This window comes from Vanacampus margaritifer, chromosome 8 (genome assembly GCF_051991255.1).
Source record: "Vanacampus margaritifer isolate UIUO_Vmar chromosome 8, RoL_Vmar_1.0, whole genome shotgun sequence".
Lineage (NCBI taxonomy): Eukaryota > Metazoa > Chordata > Actinopteri > Syngnathiformes > Syngnathidae > Vanacampus > Vanacampus margaritifer.
This window is the reverse complement of record NC_135439.1, coordinates 1,452,028-1,479,033: the sequence shown is the minus strand read 5'-3', so window position 1 is coordinate 1,479,033 and position 27,006 is coordinate 1,452,028. Positions and strand designations below refer to the sequence as shown.

General features: G+C 43.9%; 1 protein-coding gene across 2 annotated transcripts in view; it reads right to left on the bottom strand.

The window, feature by feature from the left end:
- Nucleotides 1–3,367: 3,367 nt before the first annotated feature.
- stab1 (stabilin 1) overlaps nt 3,368–27,006 on the bottom strand; it is a 39,116-nt gene continuing 15,477 nt past the window's right edge. Inside the window, exons 25-69 of one of the 2 annotated variants that reach the window (XM_077573921.1) lie at nt 26,866–26,961; nt 26,491–26,586; nt 26,206–26,253; nt 25,995–26,128; nt 25,711–25,822; nt 25,496–25,573; nt 24,875–24,976; nt 24,661–24,765; nt 24,461–24,595; nt 24,256–24,384; nt 24,021–24,074; nt 23,742–23,855; nt 23,209–23,404; nt 23,007–23,102; nt 22,865–22,910; nt 22,052–22,131; nt 21,127–21,252; nt 20,903–20,976; nt 20,171–20,242; nt 19,983–20,102; nt 19,846–19,893; nt 19,685–19,765; nt 18,325–18,471; nt 17,930–18,058; nt 16,686–16,745; nt 16,374–16,550; nt 16,215–16,304; nt 15,874–16,020; nt 15,007–15,063; nt 14,751–14,928; nt 13,970–14,119; nt 13,512–13,616; nt 13,272–13,388; nt 11,257–11,389; nt 10,936–10,996; nt 10,090–10,234; nt 8,706–8,839; nt 7,575–7,740; nt 7,254–7,360; nt 7,072–7,191; nt 6,553–6,687; nt 6,371–6,475; nt 5,003–5,152; nt 3,629–3,733; nt 3,368–3,554 (exon numbers count right to left, since the gene is read on the bottom strand). In XM_077573921.1, coding sequence (XP_077430047.1) covers nt 3,486–3,554; nt 3,629–3,733; nt 5,003–5,152; nt 6,371–6,475; nt 6,553–6,687; nt 7,072–7,191; nt 7,254–7,360; nt 7,575–7,740; nt 8,706–8,839; nt 10,090–10,234; nt 10,936–10,996; nt 11,257–11,389; nt 13,272–13,388; nt 13,512–13,616; nt 13,970–14,119; nt 14,751–14,928; nt 15,007–15,063; nt 15,874–16,020; nt 16,215–16,304; nt 16,374–16,550; nt 16,686–16,745; nt 17,930–18,058; nt 18,325–18,471; nt 19,685–19,765; nt 19,846–19,893; nt 19,983–20,102; nt 20,171–20,242; nt 20,903–20,976; nt 21,127–21,252; nt 22,052–22,131; nt 22,865–22,910; nt 23,007–23,102; nt 23,209–23,404; nt 23,742–23,855; nt 24,021–24,074; nt 24,256–24,384; nt 24,461–24,595; nt 24,661–24,765; nt 24,875–24,976; nt 25,496–25,573; nt 25,711–25,822; nt 25,995–26,128; nt 26,206–26,253; nt 26,491–26,586; nt 26,866–26,961 — 4,929 coding nt within the window. In that variant the 3' untranslated portion in view covers nt 3,368–3,485. Of the gene's footprint in view, nt 3,555–3,628; nt 3,734–5,002; nt 5,153–6,370; nt 6,476–6,552; nt 6,688–7,071; nt 7,192–7,253; nt 7,361–7,574; nt 7,741–8,705; nt 8,840–10,089; nt 10,235–10,935; nt 10,997–11,256; nt 11,390–13,271; nt 13,389–13,511; nt 13,617–13,969; nt 14,120–14,750; nt 14,929–15,006; nt 15,064–15,775; nt 16,021–16,214; nt 16,305–16,373; nt 16,551–16,685; nt 16,746–17,929; nt 18,059–18,324; nt 18,472–19,684; nt 19,766–19,845; nt 19,894–19,982; nt 20,103–20,170; nt 20,243–20,902; nt 20,977–21,126; nt 21,253–22,051; nt 22,132–22,864; nt 22,911–23,006; nt 23,103–23,208; nt 23,405–23,741; nt 23,856–24,020; nt 24,075–24,255; nt 24,385–24,460; nt 24,596–24,660; nt 24,766–24,874; nt 24,977–25,495; nt 25,574–25,710; nt 25,823–25,994; nt 26,129–26,205; nt 26,254–26,490; nt 26,587–26,865; nt 26,962–27,006 lie in introns of those variants that run through there. The other variant, XR_013295122.1, reaches the window with a different exon arrangement.

Below are 27,006 nucleotides of genomic sequence, written 5' to 3'. Positions count from 1 at the left end.
AGCCTGTTAGCTGTTCGCATTAGCTAATGTTAGCTTGAGCAATTTCAAGCTGGAACGTTAGCGTTTTTAAACGTTATTTTCGGATTCCGTTCCCCGCAAAATGTCGCCTCTTAACTTCCCTGTTTGTTCCGTGCCTAAAACGGCTCGTGGGGATTTTGAGTTCAGACCCTCTATTTATTTTAGATCCCACGACCGACTGGCACTACGCGCGCGCGCGTGTGTGTGTGTGTGTGTGTGTGTGTGTGTGTGTGTGTGTGCGTGCACGTTTGCGCAATGTTTGCTTATTTGCGCAGACATCTTGACATGTCGACGTGTCACGCACATCCGTTAAACGGCGGCGACTCTTTCGTGACCAGCTCAGCGCATTCGCGGTTGCTGACATTAGACGCCATCAATGATTTACGACGCCGCACAACAAACATGCGCACGCACATACACAACTGCACGCGTGTATGTGTGTTTGAGGATGTTTTATTTACAATTTTGTGTGCGTGTTTGTTTTTGTGTGGTTGTGTTTTTGTGCACGATTGTGTGTGTGCGTGTTTCTGTGAACGTTTTCTGCGCACGTGCTTGCGCGCATGAAGGAAGGACTCGCTGGACTCGCACGCAGGACATCCGACGGGCAAAACTCATTTTCAGTCAAAGAGATTCGGCTCAATTTCGAGGCGCTCAGAGTTCATAGCAAACGTTTAGCGGTTACGCTGCACATTTTTTCCCAAAACTTGTTTTAGCGCTGTTCGTTTTTGTAGCAAGCTGACGTTTTATTTTCTTGCTTTTAAACGTCTTTTTTAACTCTTTTGTTTGTAAATGCTTTTAAATACCGTATTGTATTTTTGAACTCATTCGGTACTCGACATTTTTGTGTTGGTTTGTTTAAAATTGTGTGGACAACAAAGACAAAAGGACTCGGGGCCATTTTCCCAGCTTCCATTTTGGCAGCCTGTTTTCACACACGCGGGACGCGCGTTCACAATTCCAAATGGTTCATTTGTCCGTTTGAAAAGCCGGCAGACATTTGGAACGTGTTGGAAAGGAAAACATCACGTGTGACGAAAAGGACCAGGAGACATTTTCACACGTGAGGTCCAACGTGTGAGAAGTCGCACATTTTGTCGCTCTTATTTCACGCGCGCACGAGTACGCAGCACAACAGGAAGTGGTCGGCGTCGAACGTGCGCGCGCGTTTGTTTGTGAAGCGATTTGCTCCGAAGTGTTTGAAGGTAATTGTTGAAAATGTGACTCAAAAGTAAAGCATGCGCTACTCGATTGTGGAGATCTCGTGTCAAATTGTTTTTCACCATTTCAGTTGTGCTGATCATTTTTGGGGGCGTGGCTAAACTGGCGCAGCGGGACACACTTTGCAGTCCGCCGTGCTGGCGAGACGCAGCAAAACCAGGACCCGCTGCAAGTCTGAGCGGGAACGCCGCGGTGAGACGGGAGGGGGGGGGGGGGGGGGGGGGTCTTGTGCCCTGATGAGTTGAACTAAGACTTCTTCCGGACCTTAGGGTTCGACGACCTGCCCCCAGGCTGATTCACCGGGCTATTCTGCCCGGATACCGTGAAATCAACCTTTGTTGAATGATGTCATCAGCAGGTGTCAGCTGACACTGGACCGGCAGACGCGGCAACCTTTTTTGCTGCTCGATCTGCTGATTTCCTGCCGATACAAAATCATGAGTTCCAGAGCGACCTTTGCATTTTATTCCCGCCAGCGCTGTTGGGAGCATTTTTTTTCCGCAATTTGAGAATGTCGTCCCGATGTTTAATAGTTTGCAGTTTGGAAATCGTTTCGCTGCCATTCTTTGAATGCAACATGAACTGTCAACGTGTGCATACGCCGAATCTGCGTGAATGTTTCCGCTCTTTGTGCTGACCGAGAGCCTGAAATTCTTTCCGCTTGGACTTCTTCAAAAACGGTTTCTGTGGGTTGGGTTCCTGCCAATCCAGATTGTCGGCCGTCGTTGCCTTTGAAGCAACATCAAATCTGTGAAAAGGATCAAGTCCGGCTTGTCAAGAGCTGAGCGAGTTTTCTTCCGTAGTTCTTTCGTACGCAACAATGCGCTTCTCCTTCCAGCACAACTTCAGCCATGTTTACTCCTTCGTGTGCTTGTGTTCAAATTGCTTCCATTTTTCTCTTGTCTTCTTCCGGTCCTGGTGAAAGCATGACTTGTGACGTACTGGACCGTCCTGGACCGTCCTGTGCGATGTTGGCACAGTCAAGCGGGTGATGGAGAAAAATCTTTGAAAAATTTGAATCTCGAGCAGATGCGAAGGAAGCGCAAATCGGGCGCCTTTGCTGCTATTTTTCCGACGGAGTTGACGCATTCAGACAAACTTGTCGACTTCCTCCTTCTGATAAAAGGTCAGCAGAAACACTGCTGACCTTTTCAGACACGTCAAGATAGAATATGCGACTGTGATCGGGAATCGCAAGAGCTGCAGCCAGTGGAAAGATGCGGTTTCGAAGCTTGTTCGAAGGTTCCAAGAAGCAAAATGATCGACCAGTGAGTAGCAAGATTCTTCATATGAATGGTACGGACATTTTAAGCAATAAATGTACCAATAAACACATCAGAGAATCTCGATACAAAGTTTAAAAAAAATTATGCCGTGTGGGATTATTTTTTTTGGGGGGGAACACTCAGTTCAGGAATATTAATTAATGTTCATTTTAAGTTCTTCATTACAAATAAGTAGATCTTCATCACATTTAAAAATATGACATCCTATTTACCCAACAAACATGTTTCACGTTTTTGTGAATATTGATGACAAATGTTCTTTTTGTACCAGAAAGTGTAACGCATTTTTTTTTTGATTGCCCCATCAGTGTTGCTTTTTGGAAGGATATTGAAATTGATTTTATGTGTGGAAAGCAAAAACATTATTACCCTTTTTGAGTCTAAGAACAAAAAAATGTCAACTTTGGTTAACTTGAATGTTTTAATGGGAAAATTCTATATCCATAAATGTAAATTTTTAAAATTGAAACCTTTATTCAAATTGTTTCTGATTGAAATGGAAAATTACTTTAAGTCTCTTAAATTTATAACAAATAAGAAATGTCATTTGATAATTAATATCCATGCAGAATTATAAAAAAAAACACTATGATGTAGTTCTTGTATTTAAAGGTGTAGTACTTAGTAGTAGTCGTACTTGGCAAGGGGGCAAAAATCCTGGGTGTACCTAATCAATTGGCCAAGATGGCCGCCACTCCGGGTGGGCAAGGGGACGAGAATCCCGGGTGTACCTAATCAAGACATTATAAATGATCTGTTCATCCTCCATAGCTGCTGTTTTGGTTAGCGACCAACGCGCTCGTCAACTGAGATGATTAGAGACATTTGAGTCATGTGAGGCGTGGTCGGTAGAAAACGATTAGTGCAAAACTTTATTGACAATCACTTTGTCTTCCTGTTGCGCGGCAGCTTTGATTTGTGCATACACGAAAAATGCCCGTTAAAAAAATGTCAACCGCACTTTTACTGGTCCAGGTCCAGGATCTTTGGAGGTTCCTCAGGTTCTGCCGGCTCCGCCCCCTGACTGGTCTCCTGTCATACGGGGAGGGAAGGTGTCACATGACCGACCGATCACCGACGATGCCATTGCGGTCTCGGGGACTCACCCCAAAAGGTTCGGCGAAGGCCCTGGAGCCGCTGTACAAAGGGTTGGGGATGGAGACCAGGGCGGGTTTGGACGGGCCGCCCGCAGGATTGTCCTCGTCGTCATTCTGATGACGCGAAAGGAGCGCTCGTTAGCGGCGATGGGAAGTCGAGCTAAATTGACGTATTTGTTCCGTCGACTTGTATTCATTTATTCACAAGCGTTTATCGTCTCCATTCGGGGCGTTATGACGAGATATTTGCGGTCTCGCGTCACTTATCCTCTTGTAGGCAAATAAAACGGCAACTGCAAATATTGAAACTGACAGAAGGAAGCTTGATTTGATGGACAAAAGCTTTCATTTAGTTCCACATAGTTGCCAAACACAATAGTCCTGATTTTGATGTGTGAAACGTGCACTTTAATTACATTACAGTAGATCTCCTCTTTTTGTCCTAAAAAAAAATAAATAAATAAATTTCTGTCTGAAACTTTATTTTCTTACGCCTCTTAAGATTGTTATTTACTAGGGCGTCAGGCGATTAAAATTTTTAATCGTAATTAATCGCATGACCATGACAAGTGTAAAAAAAAAAAAAAACTTAACTAATAGAAATCTTTTAGTCATTGAAACAGTAATTTCATAATAATTCATAAATTTGAGTTAAAATTAAAAAGGTGATTTGTGTTGGTCATTTTTCTGCCACTAGATGGCATAATTGCATTTGTAAGGCATTGGTGACAGCTCAGTGCACTTTTCTAATTGAATCTTGAATATGAAGTAACTTGTGAAATCCTGCACACATTTTTTTATTTTAAAACTGTAAAATACAACTTGATCCCAGTCTCCACAAATATATGCATTATTATTATTACATTTATTATTGCAAAATTTTGACGTGGACACGTCTGCTCCGTTACAAGTAAGGCGGTCATTTATCGTGCGCTAAAAAAAATAGTGGCGTATAAGGAACTTCAAATGAACTCACTAATTTTGACACAATTTCAATTTGTTGGATTTGTTTGGTCCAATCAGATTTCAGCCTCTGTGTGTTGCCGTGTCAAGCTAATCTGCCCTCAGACCTCAAGAGTCAGAAGTGTTGTGCCGTGTAAAGTCATCTTGTGTCCGCCTTGGCATCATGTTCACCCCCCCCCGCACCTAACCCCCCCCCCCCCCGCCCCATCAAGCAGAGCGCAAATGACAAAATCAGACCAAAATCAGACCAAAATCCACATGACTGAGTAGCTTCATTCATTACAATTAGACAGCTAAAATGCTAATGAGTAAATTCCTACTGAAAGGTTAACTCCCAAAGGTCTGCCACTGGCCGTTAGCATCCACCCCCCCCCCCCCCCCCCCACCATGTGCGTGTGTGCGTGTGTGCGTGCGTCTCACTTTGAAGTACTGAAACCTGAAGGCGTCCGTCTTGTGTTTGAAGACGTAATATCCGATCCCCGCCGCCACGCCGGTCAGCAGCAGCGACACCAAGATGGCCGACACGGTGCCGCTGGAGTGGGCGCGGCCGTGCCAAGTGTGACGGGGAGCCTGGATTGGCCGCCACGCAAAAAACACGCACGCACATCAATCACTCGGTTAAACGGCACTTCTTCAAAGTGAGCTGGTAACCATGACGACCAGAGGAAAGACCATTCAGGGCGGATTGGAAGGATTTCAAGCGGATGTTTTTAAGTACCAACCAAAACAACAACAACAACTTTGCTCTCAAAATGTTACCACCGATATATAGAGTTAATGTTCGCGTAAACTGCGGTAACAATTTGCATGAATATAAAATAAATAAATAATAATGGTTCAATTAAAATGTATTGCGCATACAAGTTGATCTGGCGGAAAATATGAAAACTACAAAAAAATATGGGTTACTAATCAGTTTGTTTTGTCCACATTGACAAAAGAAATGCAATTTGAGAAATGTTGCATATTGACATTTGAAATATTTATACAGCTAACGTATCATTTGTCCTTTGTCAGAGGTGGCAAATCCAGGTCCAGAAGGTAAAACCCCTGCCACAGTTTGGCTTTAGCCCCTCATGCTAGCTAGCTAGCTCCCTAGCAGGTAAACAAGCACCCGGGTAGCTAGCTAGCACCCGGGGCTAAAGCTAAACGATGGCGGAGGATTTACTTTCTGGTCCTGGATTTGCCGCCTCTGCTTGAGTTTCATCCGTTCGAATCGAAACGAAATGATTGTGTTCTTTCAAAAAAAAAAGTTTGTAATGTGTTTTAAGAGAATTTTCGCTCTACAATATTGTACTTTGTAAAAACAAAAAACTAAACAAAAACAACAAACAGTGAGTGACTATAAAAAAATTACGTTTTTGATTCCATTCAAAATGGACATTCTGCTGCTGCTTCTCGAATAGTTTCACAAGTGACTAAAAGATGCGGTAATATGAACCATTCTTTGCGGAGGATAAAGAATATTGCTATATTGTCTGTCTACATACCAGCACCACCATGTACTGTAGATGCTATACGTTAGCCTCTCGATGGCACTTCACATTGTTTGTTAGCATTAAGCTAACGGACTTCAAGGCAAAGCAGTGTATTTGCTTTAAAGGCACAATGTGTGATTCTCTTTGGTTTGTTTAACAGCAAACCACAACTGGGGAAGGCCATAAGGAAAGGGCCACTCGTATCATGGCATTATATTTTGTCTTCAAATATCTAGAAGGGATCCGATTTCATGTCTGTACACCTCTAATGTTACATATTTACGTCATCATTCCTATGAATCCAGCTCACCTGAGGGGGTGGAGCCGTGAGCGGCGCCTCGATGACGTGAATGATGCCGTTGACCGCCGGGATGTCCCAGGCCAGGAGGAGGCGCTGGTTGACAAGTTTACGACTCTGAGACGCAAAAGGTTCAAAAATGAGAGACGGAATCTGGTGATTGCGTCTCGTGCGAGCGCGTCGATGGGTCCGACCTGGTTGTTGCCGTGGGTAACGGACAGGTTGAAGCCAAGCCTGGACGGGATGACTTCCTGGTGTCGCAACTCCTTAAATGGTCGTCTGACGTGATTGGTGGAGATGTGATACTCCACATCTCGACCCGAGAGCACCTAAAAAGTAAAAGCGGTAGAAATAACACAAGGATTTGAAATAATCCATAAAAATAGAAATTATTCATGCTAATCCCCAACCTGCACAAAATAAATAAACAGAATGACAAGAAATAATCCATATCACCACCGTGTACAATAGAACAGAAAAACTCAAATTAATCCATAGAATAAAAAAATATATATTGATCAGTGTCAACATGCAAATAGAATTTAACACAAAGACTCAAATTAATCTATAGAGAAAAAATTAATTCACGATCTTGCACGATAGAAATGATGGGCTAGAAACAATTCATGAAGTAAAAAATGATGCAAAATCACCACCGATGTGCACAATAGAACTAAATGTGAAATAATCCACAGGTTCAAAAAAGGGCTCACTTGTCCAGGGCTGAATCCGTCATCGTGGGGGACAAACAGCGTCACCTCCGACTGCCTTTGAGTCAAAAAGTCGAGCAGACTCTGGCCCTGCGCAGACAAACCGCCGTAGTCCAGCAAGGACTGGAAAGAAAGAAAATGTTGAGATTGGACGAACGTCCTCCAAGACCTCGAAGCCGCCTCACCTTGTAAAAGAGGGTGAAGTTGCTGTAGGACGCCAAAACGTTGATGAGGACGCCGTTGCAGAAGATGCCGTCCCCGTCGAAACCGTCCTGACACTTGCAATCCACGTCTGCACACGCCAACATTGCACAAAAAATGGCTACCTTTTTCACAATCCCATTGAAACGAATGAAGGCACTTTCCAGGTTTGAACTCAATTTCAAAATTCAGTATTTGCCTTCCCGCAAATTCCGAGAATGTTCCGTATTTGGCATTTTCCGTAACTCTCAACTTGACCCGACCCTTCCACATTTGGCAAGTGCTTGTGCCAAGACGGTCGTTACCTGACATCCTGTAGCAGTAGGCGTCGTACTTGCTGCTCTGGTCCACGGGTTCCTTGTAGAGGACGACGCCCACGTGGTTTTCGCCGCATTTCATGCTGGGGAAGCGCGTGGGGTATCCCGCCTTCCCGCCCTCCATCCAGCCGGCCACGCACAGATGCATCCCCAGCTGCGAGCACGCAAGAAGGAAAAATGCGCCGGAGCACGGATTTCATTTCAATTGTAAAAGTTGGACGAGAAATGTGGAAGGATTTGAACCACGATTTGTAAAAGACCCCATTTTCACATTTTCCAGGGGGAAGACCGTTGAAAAGACATTTTAAGCTAAGCCGTCCTTCCATACTTGTCTTACACAAATATATCTCTTTTTTCTTTAACCCCCAAAAATTTAAAACGCGGATCAAAATTCAATATGCATTTCTATGAATTATGGGAGAAGCAAAATGATCCACCCCAAAAAGTGCAAGGAAAAAAATTCAAAATTTGAAATATGCAAATCCCACCGATTGCCAAACGCAAATTTTTCCGTATTCCACATCTTCCATGACAGACAAATAAATCCAGATATTTTATATATTGACTTGCTTCTACCACATTTCTTTAATGATTTACATCACTCTAAATTAAAATGTGTCAATGTAAATCGTAATGAAAATTTAAGCTTTGAACTTTCATGAGCGTTTCTATTTATTGAATGATATTTAATTATATTTATATATTTATTTCAACACTTATTTTTAAATGTATTTTTTGAATCTTTTTTAATTTTTTAATTTGTACTTTAATTTATTTATTTTTGGATAGTTTTATATTTTTTTATTTAAGTTTTGAATTAATTAATTAATTAATTATTTTTTTTAATTAAAATATTTTTTTATATCCCTTTTTATTTTCACCTTTAGTCATTTATTTAGTTTTAATTTTGGCAGTTTTGGCCATAATTGGACTAAATTGTAAATTATAAACACAGACGAACCAATAAATTAATTTGAAGCAAATTATAATCTTTCCAAGTTGGCCTAAAGTTTTTTTTGTCTCAATGAAACCCAGAGGCAATGAAGAGAGTGTAGATACAGCTGATGTCTCCATGGCAACCATAGACGTGTGTGTGTGTGTGTGTGTGTGTGTATGTACCTGTTGTGCATCGCCCAGCTGTTTGAGGTTGGCCAGCACGCCGCCCTCGGCCTGGCACGCGGCGTCCGCCTGACTGAAATTCATCTTGTACTTTCCTTCCGGCGAGCGGAGGTGGAACACTCCCGCCGTATTGGCTGGAAACACAAGCGCCACGTTGGACAGCAGCTTTAGTGCGGTAACGTAACAATGTCGCCGCGCCATCAGTTGCCATGGCAACCCAGTGACTGCTGAGCATGTCTGTCAGGAAACAAAAGCAGCCCCCCCCCCACTCCAAAGTACCATGGTTACTGTCACTGCTGTCCCCTGTTACAGTGTCGCCATGGTAATTACCTGTACACTCATTACAGTTCTGTGCGTGAGTCACAATAGATGCGGTGCCACGGTAACCGAATGACATGACTGTCTCCGGAACATGCCCGTGGATACCAGGGAAACAAGTCGACACGTTACCAGGGTTGTAAAATGTTACCATGGTAACCAGATCGTGTTAGCAGTTAGTAGGTAAAAAAAAAAAAAAAGATGTCCGTTACCATAGTAACAGAAGCTTGACTGTTTCCCGAATGTCTGCTGTATGCGTTACCATGGAAACGTAAGAGGACAAATTACCTGGGTGGTAATGTTATTTAACAATAATTCAAAGGAAACCCACAGGTGTGTTTAGCAGGTTAAAAAGAAGTCACAAGATGCCTGTTACCATGGGAACATAACTGTAGCAATGTTACCTCGATAAGTGGAATTATCCGAATGTGTCAAACAACTGAAATGAAAGCCACAGATTTGTTAGTTGGGTAAAAAGAAAAAGATCTTCGGGAAACATTACCATGGTAACGGAGGGTAATTTGTGTGTAACACAATGTCAAATGAATATAAAAACAGAACTACTGTCACTATGGTAACAGATATCTAGGTTAGGAGGAGGTAAGAAATGCGTTTCCATGGTAACAGACTACGTGTGGCCACGTTACAGTGGGAGTAACAGAGGATAACAGAAGTCATTCCGTATGTAACGTCATTGCAGCTATGTTGCCATGGTAACAGAAACCTTGTGGAAAGGTTACAAGCATGAGAGGTTTGTTGCCATGGTAACAGATATCATGAAGATGTTGGTATCAGCGTGTCTGATTGTAATCCATATGGAACACAGATCGTCACAGATAAAAAGCCACAAGATGTCTGCTGTCATGGTAACAAGCATCTTGTGCAAATGTTCCAAAAGTAACGGAAGGTCTCAATGTTGAATTCAAGTTGGCAGGCGTAAAGATCCCAAGAAGTTTGTTGCCATGGTAACGGATATTTTTCAGAAAAGTTAGACAGAAGAGGTCCGTTTCCGTCGTAAGCAACGTTACGTTACCGCAATGGCGCCAGACCCGCACGCAAGCGTTACCGTGGTAATGCAAGTCCTTGCAGGAGGCGGCGGGATGACAGCCGCCGTTGTCCTCCTGGCAGCGGTCAACAGGGGGCACCACTTTCTCCAGGCACTGGAACCCGTTGCCCAGGTAGCCCGGCAAGCACTCGCACTCGCGCTCGTTCTGGAGGGAAGACGGATAAAAAGCCATAAGTCGTCAAATACGGGGAACCCGATCATGAAGCGAATGTTCGTATATAACGCTGAGCTCAGCGCCAACTTCGAAAGCTGATGTTGCTAATGTGAGAGGTTAAGTTGAGGCTAACTTTAGTGACATTTGGAGCTAGCTTCATAATCTAACAATGGAATTGAACGTTGCATTTAATGTTGGAAGGTAAAATTAAAGGCTAAAGTTGAAGCTAACAGAGGAAACGCTGGAAGCTGATTTCACAAGCTAACAACGTTGGAAATGAACTCCTCAACTTTAATGTTAGCGGTGATGTTTAAGCTAAGTTTAGAAGCTAACACTGAAAGTTAACTTCAGAAGAAAATCACACTGAAATCTGATGTTGAAGCTAACTTTGGAACTAACGTCGGAAGCGAACAAGATAGGAAAAGTTGAAGCTATTAGTTGTTTTGTTGGATGCTAACATTGGAATCCAACATTGGAAGTTAACGTTGTAAGCTAATGTTGAAGCTAACATCGGAGCTAACATCTGAAATGAAAGTTGGTCATCCTCAGCTCCAATGCTAGCAGTAATGTTTTTGTTTGTTTGTCTTGTTTTTTTCAAAATAATTACCATGTGTTTTAAAAGTCGGTTGAGATGTTGAGAAGGCAAAACAAAATGCAAACAGTTTGGGTTATCTGTGTACGCTTGTACCCACCGGGCCTGTGAACTTGCAGGATGCAAAGTCGCTACAACCGCCATTTGTCTCTTCCACACACCTGGAAAACACATCAATCGTTTTACGAGTGGTGGGCAGTCAAGGCCAAAAAGTCTTTGTCTGCTGGCCTAAGCATTAGCAGAAGCACTGACCGATATAAATAAACTAAAATGATTAGTAGCCTACTACTAACCCCCAGGAGGGATCGAATACATCCTGAAGCCTGCCACTGTGAGTATGTGTGTGTGTGTTTTTTTTTTTTTTTTTAAATACCTTAAAAACACATCATGAAAGTCATTTTTCGCTTCCGGTTCCGTTCACCTGTTGATGGCGTCGCAGGTCTTGCCGTCGCCCTGGTAACCGCTGCGACAAGTGCAGTTGACCCGCAGTCCCGTCTGGGTGCAATTGGCGTCCTGGTGACAGCCGCCGTTGTACTCGCCGCACAGATCCGGAGCTGTGACGCGTTTGGAATCAAGTTAGCCGCCTGCTAAAAGCTCATTTATACAGTTTGGAGAAGCGGTGGTGGTTCGTGATTGTGTTGGTCGTTTGTTTCTAGGCAGAATTTGTTGCAGCTTTTATTGTCATTGTACAACAGGTATACAATGAAAATGAACACGAATACTAATTAGGCAAATCTATTTTTAAATGTAATAAAAATGTACTTAAAGTTACTAGTAGCATAATCATCAACAAACGCATGGTTTGGCCTCACTAGTAATATGTAGTTGTCCTATTAGAGAGCACAAAGAGCATACTAGTAAATGGACCTAAAGCTGGATATCAAGGTTATTGGATAAATGCTCAAACTTCTTTCCAGAGACTTAACCGAATTCTGCCTAGCAACCCATGACCATCGTGGCGTGACTACGAATTACAAATGCCACGAATGCCATCTGGACTTTTTTTTTTTCTTAGCAACTTAGTTGCAATATGCCACACAGAAAGGACAAGGAGAGTTGAAAGAAGAAAAAAGACATTTGAAATACCCAATGGTGATTTTCGTTACGTTTGCATGGTCTCTTGTTGCTAGGCAGAATTTGTCTTACTCTTAGTACTCATCTAGTTGGGTCATAAAAACGCCGATTGGGCCATTTTCTTTGGCAATTTAGCTGTTTGTCATTTATTTCTCGGGAGAATCTTCAGTTGGTTTTAAGATGAATTATTTTCATGACATCAATCTATCTGAATGTTGTTTAGTCTTACCGAAAAGTCTAAATGATTGCTTGAGCTGATGCTCGTTGCAGCGACTCACTACTGCCTCTGCAGCTTCTAAGCAGTACTACAACACTGACATGGAACTACGACACCAGAGGCCATTAAAGCGAGATCGTCCTAAATTAGACGATCACCCCTCCCCCACGGCTACGCCACCGGTGCCGTGAAATGAAGCGGAAAAAGTGGAGCACCATTTGGACTCAAGATGGGATTTTTTTCCCTCACTCACAACCCGAGCAGCAGTTCCATTCACTATTTATTATATATTTATATATAATATATTTTTTGGGGGTAGCTTTGTTTCTTTGAGGATTTATTTTTTCTGAATATATTTTTGGCAGTTTTTCTGAGTAATTTTCCAATGTTTTATAAAATAGTTATTTTTTCTGTTTTTCCTCAATATTTTTTTCCACGTTTCTAAATTTTTTGGGGGGTCTGTTTTTCTGAGTAATTTCCCTCCTGTTTTATAATTTTTTTTAGTTTTTCTGAATCCCCCCCCCACCCCTGTTTTTATGAAGAATTTTTTCCCCGTTTTTCGGAGTAATTTTTCCTCCTTTTTTCAAATTTTTTTTGTGTCTGTTTTTATGAGTAATTTCCCCCTGTTTTATAAAATAGTTATTTTTTCTGAATATTTTTTCCCCCTGTTTTTCTGAACATTTTTTCCCGCATTTTTCGGAGTAATTTTTCCTCCTTTTTCCGGAATAATTTTTTCCCCGTTTTTCCGAATATTTTTTAATGACAGAAAAAATATTTTAAAAAACAGAAAATTAAAAGAAAAATACTCCCCCCAAAAATGAGTCAGAAAAACTGGAGTTTTTTTTTTTTTCCAAGTGAATGCAATACGCTCCCGTAGTATTTATCAATACAGTTAAAGTTACTTAATTAAAAATACAAATATGATGAAATACAAATGTTTAAACATGTATTGTTTCATTGATTGCTGTGGACATTTCTATTTGTCAAACTGTTTCCTGCCACCGATGTACAATCTCATCAAACTCCCGACCTCAGAACTGTGAGGCGGACATGCTGAACACGCCCCCACCGTGCCATCGTGAACGAAACAATTGAATAGAAAAAAAGCTGGAAAAAAAAAAAAAGCTGTTGATGTTGACACTCACGTGGCTCAGGAGCGCAGAAGGTGCCGTTGCCCTGAAAACCAGATTTACACTGACAGCCCACCGCTGGCAAACAGTCGGCTTGAGCGTGACACGGGTGGCACTCCTCGGGGATGGTACCTGCACACACACACACACACACACACACACACACACAACTGAATGGTTGCTCTGTATTCAATGTAAAATTGAGGAAAGCGTCAACGATAGCACCACCTGGTGGCAAACGGCTGCGTCACTCACCCAAGTCGATCTGACAGCGGTCGCCCTTCCAACCTGGCCGACACACGCACTGGCCGGATCCTTCCATGCCCTCGTCGCAGCTTCCCTGCTTACCGCACTCGCACGCTGCTCCAGGTGCACACGCGCACACACACACGTGCACAGAAAGCAGTTTGTGTATATATTAGGGGCGTCAGGCGATTACATTTTCCAATCGTAATTAATCGCATGACTTCAATAGTTAACTCACGATTAATCGTAAATCTGTTCTAAATGTACGATAAAATTGTTTTCATACTCTTGTTAACATAAAAGTGGGGATTTTTTTTTTCAACTAATAGAAACATGGCTGCGTAATTTCATAAGAATTCATAAAATTGAGTTCAAATTAAAAAGATGTACTGTACTGTAAAAAAACGAGTGTGATATGGATTTGTGTTGAGGTCATTATTCTGCCACTAGGTGGCCGAAGATCAAACCTGTGCAGTTGGCGCCGTAAAATCCCGGCGTGCACATCTCGCATGCGTCGCCTTGGAAGCCGGCGGGACAATTGCACTTTCCCGTCCCGAGCAAGCCGTCAACGCACTCGCCGTGGCTGCCGCACGGTGACTCGACGCCGCCTGGACAAACTGCAGAGAGAGAGAAAGCGAGTCCATTATTTCAGCATAGAGTGGCGATCAAAACTGTGCACACCCCTGTTGAAATGCCAGGGTTTTGTAATACATTTAAAAAAAAAGACAACAATTATTTATTTCAAAACTTTTAACTCCATTAATGAGACTAATAACCTGAACAATTCATTTGTTAAAAAAAAAAAATTGGGGGAGAGGGGAAGTGAAAATAAATAACTGGGATGTGTTTGCGTAAGTGTGCACACCCTCTTTTAACAGAGCATGTGGCTGTGTTCACTAGTAGACCAATCACTTTCAAACTCATGTGAAATGGGAGTCAAAACACACCTGCCAACATTGAAAGTGCCTCTGGTGAATACCAAATGAAGTTCAGATGTTCTAGTAGGCTCTTCTTGACATTTTTTTACACATTTCTTTAGCTGATACTGGGGCCTTAATCAAGATGGAGGGAATTATGAACGGTTCCAAACAGCTCTGAATGTTAGGAGCACAAAACCTTCAGCTAGAAAACTAAACAAACCACACAAAAAAAGCCTACTAAAACCTCTGAACTTCACATGTTGGCAGCTCGCCTGTGAAATTCAAACTTGAATGCAACTCAAATCTTGGCCAGCCCTGCTCAGCTCACCCTGACAGTCCCTGCCGTAGTGGTTTTTGCAACATTTCTGGACCCAGCCCGGGAAGCGGCACACTCGCTTGCAGCCGAAGGAGCTAAGCGGGCTGAGCGGGTTGTCCAGGTTGTCGGACCAGCGCATGTAGCCCAGCGAGTACTTGCTGCGACCTCGAAAGCAGTTCGCCACGCGGCCCTGGAACGAGACACGCGTCATGTCCGTCATTTCTGTGGATTGGCGGTTCAAAGTGAGGGGTTGGGGGGGGGTGTTTACCGTGTCCTGGTGTCGGATGGGGCAGGGTGGGGGGAACAGACAGCGGCCACAGCGACCCTATTTCCACACAAGCGAGGGTTTTGACACAGATGAATCTCAAGTGGCAAAAAGTACTCACACACTACTTGTACTGTACTTTTTATGTTTTTCATTCATTAATTTTACTACCACCTTTTAATTCATTTTAAATATCCTTTTATTAAAAAAAAAAAACAGTAATGCACCTTATTATGGACATTCAGATCACACTGGATCTGGATATATATATATATATATATATATATACATATATATATATATATATATATATAGGGAATATGGTCACTCTACTAGATTCATTCAGATATCTGTAGTTACTCATTTCTTACAAAACTAGCTAGCAAAGTAGCAGTTGTGGCTAACATTAGCTTTTATAGTTAGGATGCTAGCTTAATATTGTATGGGCTAATTTGTTGACGCTTGTTCTTGTTGTGTTTAATCTTTCTTTTTTTATGTGAAGCACCTTGTGTTGCTTTTAAAGTATGAAAGGTGCCGTAGAAATAAAGATGTGATTGATTGAGTGAAAACTAGCTAGCAAAGTAGCAGTCATGGCTAACGTTAGCTTTTACAGTTAAGATGCTAGCTTAGTGTTGTTAGCGCTATTTTGTTGACACTATAGTATAGATAAGCCTTTTGAGTGACAATTGCGTTTGAGAATTGGGCTCGTGTGCATTAGCGAGGGGGGCGTGGTTTTCAGACACTCAATTACTGAATGTTCAAATCTTGCTACCAGCTTTGACACTGCAGACTGCTGCTCCATTGCGTAGAAAACGCCAGCAATTTTGCCAGCTGTGGACAAGACCGGGCTGTTGAGTTTGCGGTACTGACAAAGGTGGTCCTGTTCTCGATGCTGTCGCAGTGCGCCCCCAAGCCCGGCGGCTCCAGGAGCTGGTCGATGCCGTAGGCCACGCCCTCGTAGAAGCTCATGTAGCGCTCCACCACCTTGGCTGCGTTTTCGTTGATCAATATGTCGCCCTGCATCAGCACAATCACACAACAAAGCAACATCACACTCGCATGGCGTTTTTTGCCCTCACATTTTTTTTAATTGTGGCTCAGAAGAATGTAAAGGCAGATTGCCATGATTAGGATCTCCTTGCAAAATATCATCACCGTGGCGATGCCAGACAACAATTGTTACCATAGCAACACTGTGTGTGTTTTCTCACCACCAGGGTTTTGTCACAGCTATACTTGATTTTTGATCCGTGCATGGTGCGGAAGGCCGAGTATTTATTCGGCTGACTGACACTCAGAACCTACGCACACACAAATGGGTTACGGCGACCAAGCGGCCATTTTAGCGGCGCACAGAGGAGCCATGTTACCCTGGCGCTGCGTATGACGTGCGCTTTGATGGTGGCGGCCAGCTCCTCCTGGTGGTCGGGACTGGAGAGCCAGCGCTGCCTTTCGGGGGGCAGCGAGCTGAGGGCCCGCTCGCTGGGCCAGAACATGGTGAAGGGTCGGTGGATGGGCGACAGCAGCACCGGAAGCAGGCCGGCGCGCTGCACCCGTCGAAACACGACAATGAACGGACATCTTAGGTGGATGAACGAATGATGGATAACGGACGGACGGATGATAGACACGCGACGGACGGCACGCAGCTGATACGACGAATGATGTCATCACGGGTTTACCTCGACTAACTGGTAGAAGCTGCTGTAGCCGTAAAATTGAGCAGCCGCGGTGAAGTTCATCTGGAAGGACGAAAGAAAGAAAGAAAAGAACAAAAGAAAAAAAGAGGTCAGGCTTGTTGCTTGAATTGTCGGCTGGCGTTTATTTTATTTCCATCCTCAAGTCCATGCAACCGTACGATCTATTTTCACAAGTAAAATATTTTAAAGTGCTGTCAGAGTTAAAGCGTTAATTGATTAATCACAGAAAAAATATCACATTCATCATGTATTAATCACACTATTCATTTTGTTAAAGGTAGCACAGGTTGTGTTTGAGCAATAAACATAACTACATCATTAAAGTAAAGCATTTAATAAATGCTTGCGTATAACATTCAGAATATTTGTTCATGTCAAACTACTGGGGTCTCCCCCCCCCCCCCATTTTAAATTATGCAAGTAATTAACTGATTAGAAAAAGAGGAGGATGAGCGTGTGCAGTGGATCAAAAAATGTTGACAACATCCTCATTACATTAAACGTTAGGAGAATTAACATATAAAAGATGCTTTTCAAATTTGGTGGGCAAAAAAATGGCCATTTTAATTAAGTGATTAATTATAATTAATCAAAATTCTAAGATGTGATTAATCTAATTTAAAAAAATTCTATGGTTTGACAGCTCAACAACTATTAATCCCTTCTGTATGAAATGTTTTCACACTACAGGACAGATTTTAGTAAGACACGTTACTAGTGAGGCAAAACTGCACTAGTTGACTTCTGCAGCAAAGGTGGCAAATCCAGATTCAGAAAGTGAAAACCCTGCCACAGTTTGGCTTTAGCCCCTAGTGCTAGCTAGCTAGCTAGATAGCTCGCACCCAAGCAGGTAAACGAGCACCATGGGAGCTAGCTAGGGAGCTAGCTAACTAGCACCTGAGGCTAAAGCCAAACTGTGGCAGGCTTTTTACTTTCTGGACCTGGATTTGCCACCTCTACATGTTGGCCAGTAGAACCGTATAATGTCATTAGTAGCGCTAGTAGCATGTAGTTGCCATCTAGTAGTTGTTATCAAGGTTAAATTGTGTACTAGTAGACCAAACGTGGCACTTATAATATCACTAGTAAGACAAAGTCATTCCACTAGTGTGCTAAATTGTCTTAGTAGTGAAGACGAAGGGCATACTAGTACATGGAAGTGAAGCTAGATATCTCGGGAATGAATTCTGGGTGGGCTTTTTATTAGCGATGTCGGGTAGCGCCACCTTGGGGACGGGTTGTTTGCTCTTTAGCTGGTACGGAGCGAGCATGCTGCTGAGGTGGTGGATGACGCCGTTGGACGTGAGGTAGTCGCTCTTGACGATCCGAGACGCGTTGTTGATCCACACCGAGCCCTGACACACACAAACACGCGCACACCAACACACTCAATGATGCGCACAATGTTAGCTGGACGCTGGTTTGGAATCAGCAGCCGGTCCATTTCAGCGTTCAGACTAAATGTGAATGGAATTGAAAGTCAATGCAGGCTGTTTGATCAAAAGAAACTCTTCTGTGATCAGCTGTGCCTGAACTCAAGATTCCGTTTCTGCTTGCCTGCCTGAAGTTACGTCCCGAGTGTGTGTGTGTGTGTGTGTGTGTGTGTTTGATGGAGAGAGACCTGCTGCAGAGTGAATTTCAGCGTGTGTCCGGACGTGGAGATGGCCTGCGGGGTGCTTTGGAGGTCGTTCAGAGTCAACTTCTCGCAGGCGACGACGTGGTAGCGCACAAGATCATTCAGACGTCCCGACAGCTTCCATTCATTAACCTGCACGCGCACGCGCACAAAACACAAACAACCGTACAAACACAAATCATGCAGACACACAGAGACAAAACAAACACACACAGCAGAAATGTAAGAAGTTCCAATGAACTTCCTTCACCCGAAAGGTCATCAAATTTCAGCAGCTTTTTGTCAACAAAAAATACTTTGATTTCCATCTTGTGCGAACTTTACACAAGCAGCGAGTGAGTGACTGCTAAGTTAGCTTAGCTACCTAGCGACCTGGGTGCTAACTGGGGCTGAACAATTTTGAAAAAAATTCCCCTCAATATTGCGATTTAATATGCGATTATTCCTTCAAGGCCCACTTAAAAAATAAATTAAAAAAACAAGCAATAAATGAATCTGTATTATAAGAAATAATATCAGATTTATAAACATAAAAAATATTAAATATTAAATATAAATTATAGGTTAGGCTTACGCTAAAAGAAAGGAGACAGTTTAATTATCTACTTTAATTAGAGTTGTTAACTTACTAAACACTTTTTAAGCCTTCACTACAACAACTTCACAAAATTCTACCAAATAAGATTGATTCGTGGATGGTTGTTTTTAAAATACTTTTTTTTAATTTTTTTACTAAACAATACTTACCATGTGTTTTTTGTTAAATCTTGCACCCACAAAAATACAAAAAAAACTCATGTTTAAAGTTACCGAATGTAGAATATTCAATTTCAAATCGCTACTGTCGCCTGGTGGCAAAAAAATTAACCTGCACATACACAACACGCACATGATTACATCACATCCACAGATAGAGCGCGGGAAATTCAAACCCGAATCCAGTCTGAAAACTATTGGCCAGAAGCTTTCAGGAGAACCCATTGTGAATAGCTAAGGTGTTCATCTACTAATTAGAAGACATTTCAGTCAAAATAAAAAGGCTACGTACTGTAAAGATATTTTGGGGAAAAACGTTCCATATTGCAGCTTTAAACTAATAAAAACAAGACTACTTTAAACTGAAACTAATTTTAAAAAAAAAACAACAAACCCACTCCGAAAACTTTTTAAAACTAAAATAAAAAAATAAAAAACTCAAAATGAAATAAAAAAATATTATAATCCCAATGGCGATTTGAATTCAATGAATTGTTCAGCCTTAGTGCGAACCACAGGTTAGCTTAGCTGCAGACGATTAGCAACTACGAGAAAGGACAAAATAAAGATGGCGGCTGATATTACGCACAACGGAATAGGTGTTGTTGTCGTCGACGGGGACGAAGACGGTGAACGGCCCGTCGCCGTAAAGACTCCGAGCGTCTGACTTCTGGACAAAACAACAAAGAAAGAAAAAGTTGCTGAACTTGTTGTTGTGCGAAGGCAACAAAGTGTCTTTTTTCAACTCACAGAGAGCATGTAACGGAACAACGCGTTCTCGGCGTTTCGGAACACTTCCTGTGTGAAAAAAAAAGAAGAAGAGAGATCATGTTGTTGTGATGGTGGCGAGGTTCACTTTGGGGTGGCTTCAGGGTCATGTGACTCACTGCGTTGGTGTTGCCGCGGCAATCGATGCCGTCGCCCACGTGGTCTCGGAGGCAGGTGCAGTTCTTCTGGCCCAGACCCAAATACTCACAGCGGGCGTATTTGCTGCAACCGCCATTTTCCTGCACACACGTTTCATCAAGCCAACGACAAAGTGTGCGCGTGAACGTGATGCGTGCGGCAGACTTACGGTTCTGCAAGGGTTGCTCGGGTAACAGAACCTGCCGTTCCCTTGGAAGCCCACCTGGCACCTGCACGCCACCTGGGGAAGCCCATGCAAAAAATGTCAAGCGAGTGATGACATCATGTCAAGAATTCAACTCCTCGTTCTGATCTGCACACTTTGGCCACCCGGGAGCAGTATAAGCGACATACTGTACTGGGCTCTTAGCTCTTTTTTTACATCAAAAATGAGTTATTCTCCGCAGAGGATAAATAATATATGCCTGTGAGTATTGCTTTATTATCTGTATACATGTGTTGCTGTTTGTGTTCAGATATTCATTGCTTAAAGGAAAACAACTCCGCCACATAGATGCTAATTGTTAGCCCATGTACCTATGTTAGCATTAAGATAGCAGAAGCTATGTGGTTTTTGACAGTAACCTTCAGTCTCTCTCTTTTTTTTTTTTTTTTTAAGAATATCTACCAATTATATTGCTAAATTGCCACCATACAGTGCTTGTATCTCAAATTTAGGCTCACAAGTCAAATCGTCCCATCTGGAAAAATAGACCTCGGGTCACTTATATCTCAGGGTGTCAAAACATTTTTTTTCAAAAGATGCAGGTTAGACAAGTGAGTCTCTAAAGGTCAAAAGGGCATTCCATCCGCTGTCCAGCCTGTGATTGGCCGATTATTAAATTGACAAACGCGTCCCACCAAGAAGTGACATCATCATCAAAATGAGATGCGGCCTTACGGTGTCGGGTCCCGTCCTGATGCAGGCGGCCGACTTGTGGCATCCTCCGTTGTTGACCAGGCAGCCATCCATCTCTAAAAAAGGTTACACAAGGTCAAATAAAGTTGACCTGTAAAGATTTTGAGGTTCATCTACAAAATATCACCACGAAGGCCTCTCTCGCAAACTTTTTTTTTGCGAGAGAGGCCTAGCGTGCATGCATGTATAACGATGACATCACTTGCCCAGGCAGACCACGCCGTCGCCCGTGTAGCCCGCGTTGCAGGTGCAGGTGCGCACGCCCGCCGACACTTTGCCGCAGGTGGCAAATGGCGAGCAGCCGCCGTTGGACAGGCTGCAAAGGTCCACCTCTGAGGGACACGCACACGCATCAGTGGCAGGACGCGCAGTGCGGGGAGAAGAAGGAGAAATAGTAGTAGAAGCAGAACAAGTCAAGGTGTTGTAAGTAGAAGATGAAGTCGGAACAGTAAAACAAGTAGAAGTCTCAGTAGAAGTGCGAGAAGTAGAAAAATTAGAGGAAGTACAAGAAGTAGGTACACTGTAAAAAAAAATTTTTTTTTAAATCATCTTGCTGTTTGTCATTATTGCTGGTGTGTCCAAAATGAGATCAAAAACGGGTCTCTCGGAGGTACAAGGATTCCGCCTGACACCATCAGTATACTAACACACAGCAGGGGCGGCATGGCTCAGGTGGTAGAGTGGCTGTCACCCAACCTGAAGGTTGCAGGTTCGTTTCTCAACCAATGAGTAGTTTAAAAAAAAATAAAATAGAAAATATGCTCACAACTCTCCTTGTAAAATTCCCTTTAAATGTCGCACATGTAGAAGCGATAAACAGTACGTATATCGAGTGGAAGTATTGAAGAAGTGATGAATACACACACACATGCACGCACACACACACGCACATACACCTACTCACCCACATACAAAAAAAAAAAAAATATATATATATATATATATACAGTATGTATATATATTAAAAAAAAATAAAATAAAACATTCATTAAATTTTTTTAATTTATTAGTTTTTTTTAAAAAAGGAGAGCAATGATGATGTCAAATCGAATGAACAATACTGAGCTCTCCTGGTAAAAAAAAAAAAAAAAAGGAAGTATTGAAGAAGTAGAAGAAGAATGTGTCCAGTACCTTTGCATACGGTGCCGTTGCCTTTGTAGCCGGCGACGCACACGCAGGCGGCGGCGCTCCCCAGCGGCCCCGTGATGCAGCTGCAACGACCGCATCATTTGGAAACACGCTCATCCGTCACCCATATGCAGCCAATCGCAGGGCGCATGCACGGCTTTTGCGCGGGTATTCGGGCCAACATTGCAAACTCCACACAAGAAGGCCTGAGACCACTTTTAAAAAAAAACCCCGACCTCAGAACTGTGAGGTGGACGGGCCGACCCACTAGTCCACCGTGCTATCCCGTTTTCAAACAATTCGACTTATGCTGCATTCGAGGGAGGTGGGAAATCGGACATATCGCACTTGGAATCTCCCCGTTCTGACCTCAGAGCGAATGTAAACAACAAAGATGGCTGATTACGATAAATTGTTTGTTTGGCTAACACAGTCAGTCAAAATCACGTTTGGTTACTTTTTTTTGAATGACGAAATGAATGTTATAAAAAATAAATAGCTCCATATGTTTATAATTGTGTAAATTATCTTTTGTCATTGACGGTTGTTGTCTCCATGAGGTTTGCCATCGTCGAGTGACGTCAGATTTAAACCGCTCGGTAAAGTCGGAGTCCTTTTTCCCCCGACTTCTCAAGGGTATGAAGTCAGAAAAGCCCAACTTCCCACCTTCCTCGAACGCAGCAACGTTGACCAGCTTGCTCCTTTTTGGGCACAAAAAGCCCTGATGGCCGATCAATGAGAGCCGATTGACCGCCGGAAATATCCAAAACAAAATGGCGGCCAACACACACATACACACACATCAATAGAACCTACTTGGCGTTCTCGTCACACACTCCACCGCAGGCGTCGTCCTTGATCTCTGCCACACACACACACACACACACACGGCCAGATGATGGGATGTTACACATTCTGAGTTAGCGTGTGTGTGTGCACACGTGTGTGCATGTCTTACCGATGGAGCACGAGGCTCCCTTCCAACCTTTGTGACACTCACACCTGCCGCTCCCTGGCAGACCGTCGTCACACTTCCCGTGGTCGCACGCACACTCTGTGATACACACATGAAGATGGACACACACACACACACACACACACACACGTATTTAACATATTTGACACGTGTGTGCGTATATTTTTGTGTGTGCGTGTCTCACTGGAAGTGCAGTTGACGCCGTAACGTCCCGGCTCGCAGTCCTCGCAGGCGGTGCCATGGAAACCCTCGTAGCAGCGGCACTCCCCGTTGCCAAGGAGACCGTCCTGACACTGGCCGTGATTGGAGCACCAGTTGCCCACGTCCCCGGGGCATTTGAAGCACTCGTGGCCGTAGTAACCACGGCAACATGACTGATGCTGCAGGGGGGGGAGGGGACACGTGGGGAGGCGTGACGTCAAAGCGTTAGCGCTAACATGTTAGCATTTGATCCAATTCTCATTTGAAACGATGGCTGTCATGATGTAAAATGCTTGGCGAGGTCGAGCTACCTTTGTGGTTTCTATATTCAGGTTGCTACTTCGCTATGTGTTAGCATGTTAATGTACCGTAGCACTACTTTGTGCTCGGGTTGCTATCTTAGCATACCACCTGATAGCATATGCCTCATCCTTCAAGATGCTCCAGAAATTGACATTTGGGATCCAACTCAGGTGGTTAGCATGCTAGCTGATAGCATTTCAAAGGTGCGGCTACCTTGGCGACCTGCAGACATTTGATCACGCAGCCTAGCACGGACTTCCTCCGGGTTCCAACGCGCTTCCTGTATCGACAGTTGGGCTTCATGTTCTCCGGGAACTGCATTACGATCTGAGGGACAGAAAATACAGGCGGACAAATGTTCTTTTTGTTTTAATGTTGCTTGCTAATGCAATACTAGCATGTTTCATACTACCGGAAACAAATCCCTTGTGTCTTTTTACATTCTTGGCTAATAAAGTTTGTGATTCTGATCAATGTTATTGACAGACTCACCGGCTTGTATCTGCTTAGGCAGCGGGGTGTTCCGTCACACGGGGAACACCGGCCCTGATGAAGTGCGACAGCACAGAGAGAAAACATTGTCATAAGCTAAAACTAGCAGCGTAATACACAGCTAGCATGCAAATCTACTTGGCTGTATATGTTAGCATGCTAGCATTGAATCTACGGTCATGTGAAATTGCCCATCTCTGATCAGGTCAAATGTTAGCACACGATGCTCGCTTACGTTGGCTTGCACGGTGATCTCCTGGCTGCATCGGTTGCGGCGCACCGAGAGGACGCGCGGGAGGACCATAACGATGCCGTACTGCGTCTCGGTGAAGGCGCCGTCCAGCGGGACGTCGTTCGCCAACGTCTCAAGCGGAAAAGGGCGACCCGGGGTAAGAACAACGGGAAAGTCCGAGGAACTCGCCCAAGGGTTTTTTTGTTACCTTGTTGTTGGAGTCCAGGTGGAACTGGACCTGGTAGTCGTTGCCCAGCAGGGTGCTCATGAGCAAACCGTCATACAGACGGTCGGGAAAGAGCAGCTGGGAGAGAATCACGTGATACTTGAACACGTCCGAGTCCTGCGGATGCTAGCGCGTTAGCACTTTAGAGTTTGTGTAACGTGTGAAGAGGGCGGGCCACCGACCAGCTGGGTGCAGTTGCTGTCGCTGAGGTACTGGCGGATGGCGTCGTCGGTGGGCAGCAGAAGCGTGAACTGCGCCGTCTTGACTTCCTCTGACAGGTTGTACGTCTGACGCCCACAACCGACACCAAATCCACACGTGGGCGCAGAAAACAAACGCACAATCACACACGACAAACACACACACACATGTGGCGGCGAGGGCGATGTCACCCACCATAGCGTACTGACGGAACAGGCTGAAGTTTGGCGACGACGCCAGGAAGGCCGTCAGGGTGGGAGGCTCGGGCGGGAGTTCCGAACGGGACGGGAACAAAATCTAAAAAAAACAAAACAAAATCAGTGCCAAGACCCTCAGTCCTACACATCCGCCTCAGACATTTTTGAACTCAGGTTGTTAGGTTTTAGCATATGAGCCGTTAGCATGTACAGTTTTAACATATGAGCCGTTTTAGCATGTTAGCATGTACAATTTTAGCATATGAGCCATTAGCATGTTAGCAATGTACACATCCGCCTCAAACATTTTTGCACTCAGGTTATTTTGTTAGACGTTAGCTTGTTGGCACGTACAGTTTTAGCATATGAGCCATTTTAGCTTATGAGGCATTAGCATGTTAGCATGTACACATCCACCTCAGACATTTTTGCACTCAGGTTGTTCGGTTTTAGTTTATGAGCCGTTAGCATGTACAGTTTTAGCATATAAGCCGTTTTACCATATGAGCCATTAGCATTTTAGCAATGTACACATTTTTGGACTCAGGTTGTTATGTTTTCGCAGATTAGTATGTTAGCGTTGGAATCTCTCCTAAAGCACGGGATCGGGGCGGCTCACCTTATCGATGACGTGTAAGTAGCCGTTGATGGCCGGCTGGTTCCGAGTGACCACGGCGGCGCCGCCAATGAGAATTCCCTGCAACGACATCACACGACTCGAGTGTACTGCAAATGGGAGGCGGAGCCAACGCTTCAAATGTGAGCCACCAATTCTGATATTATTATTGATGATGATGATGATGACGATGACGATGATGACAGCTAGCATGCTACCTTGCTGCTGTTCGTGATCTCCCATTGGGTGGGCTCGTTCATGGAGGCCATCTTGCGGCCAATCATGCCCTCCATGTCTTCCATGGAGTAAATGCCCGTCAGGAAGTGAGACCTGGAAGCAGGAAGTCACACAGGAAGTTGACAATACGGCCGTGTGTGTGTGTGTACATTTTCTTTGTGTCATGTGGTTTTGTGCTTGCTTGTGTGTTTGTTGTGCGTTTGCTCACTTGTATTGTTTTTGTCTGAGTTTGTGTGTGTCAATGTGTGTGCGTGTGCTGACCCACCGCAGCAAGTGCGGGAGATGATGTCTGCTGTTCCAGAACGCGACCTCGTCTTCGCTCATGTTCCGCACAGCGGCTCTGGTCGGGACCAGCACGGTCAGGTTGCCGCTTAGGTCCTCGGCCGTTTGAGGGTAGCGCTGTTAGCACGCACGCAAAATGGTGAGGTCAAATGCTAGCCATGAAGACGTGCAAGCGTGACACAGCGTTTACACACATGGATCATGACGTAGAGGCCGTTCAGCACGAGGTTCATGTCCAGCTCCTACACAAACATACACACAAGTTACACACACGTGTTTGAAACAGTTTGAAACTCATGCAAGGGTACAACTTTTTTTTTAAAGTAAAATTACTTGCAACTAAAATATGAAGTGTGTGTGCAATTTGTTGCCATAACGACGCAGCGGGGAGAGAAGTTGAGCCCGGTAAGTCGGCGCGAGGGTGAAATGGATGAACGGCCGGAAGCAGATATTGATGAACACAATTGTCATGTTTTGACCTCCATTAAGGTTCCGTAGCAGACGTTTCCGTCTCCTTCGTAGCCGTCAGGACACGTGCACGTGCGGTTGCCGTCCTCCGTCTGCTCGCACTTTGCCTGGAAAAAAAAAAAAAAAGACAACAAACCCTATGGTGTCATATGTCATATTAAAGGCTTCGATGACGTCTTTTTAGATATGTTACTATGCTGCCAATGCACCCTCACATGATGACGTAATGGCCCAAAAACACGCTTTTGAGCTTTTAGGAGATGGTCGAGAGGTCAAATTTCATCAGTAACAAACCCCATTAAGACATACGACAAATGAAAGGCCTTGGTGTGACCAGTCCAGATATGTCAAACAAAATCAGTAGTGTGGTGCTTGTGCACCATTACCAGGTCATGGCAGCCTCCGTTCTTGTTGAAGCAGGGGTTAACGAGGTCACAATCCACGCCGTTGCCCATGTAACCAGTTTTACACACGCACTCGCTCTGCAGACACACGCACACACCTACATGTTAATAGAACTGATATTT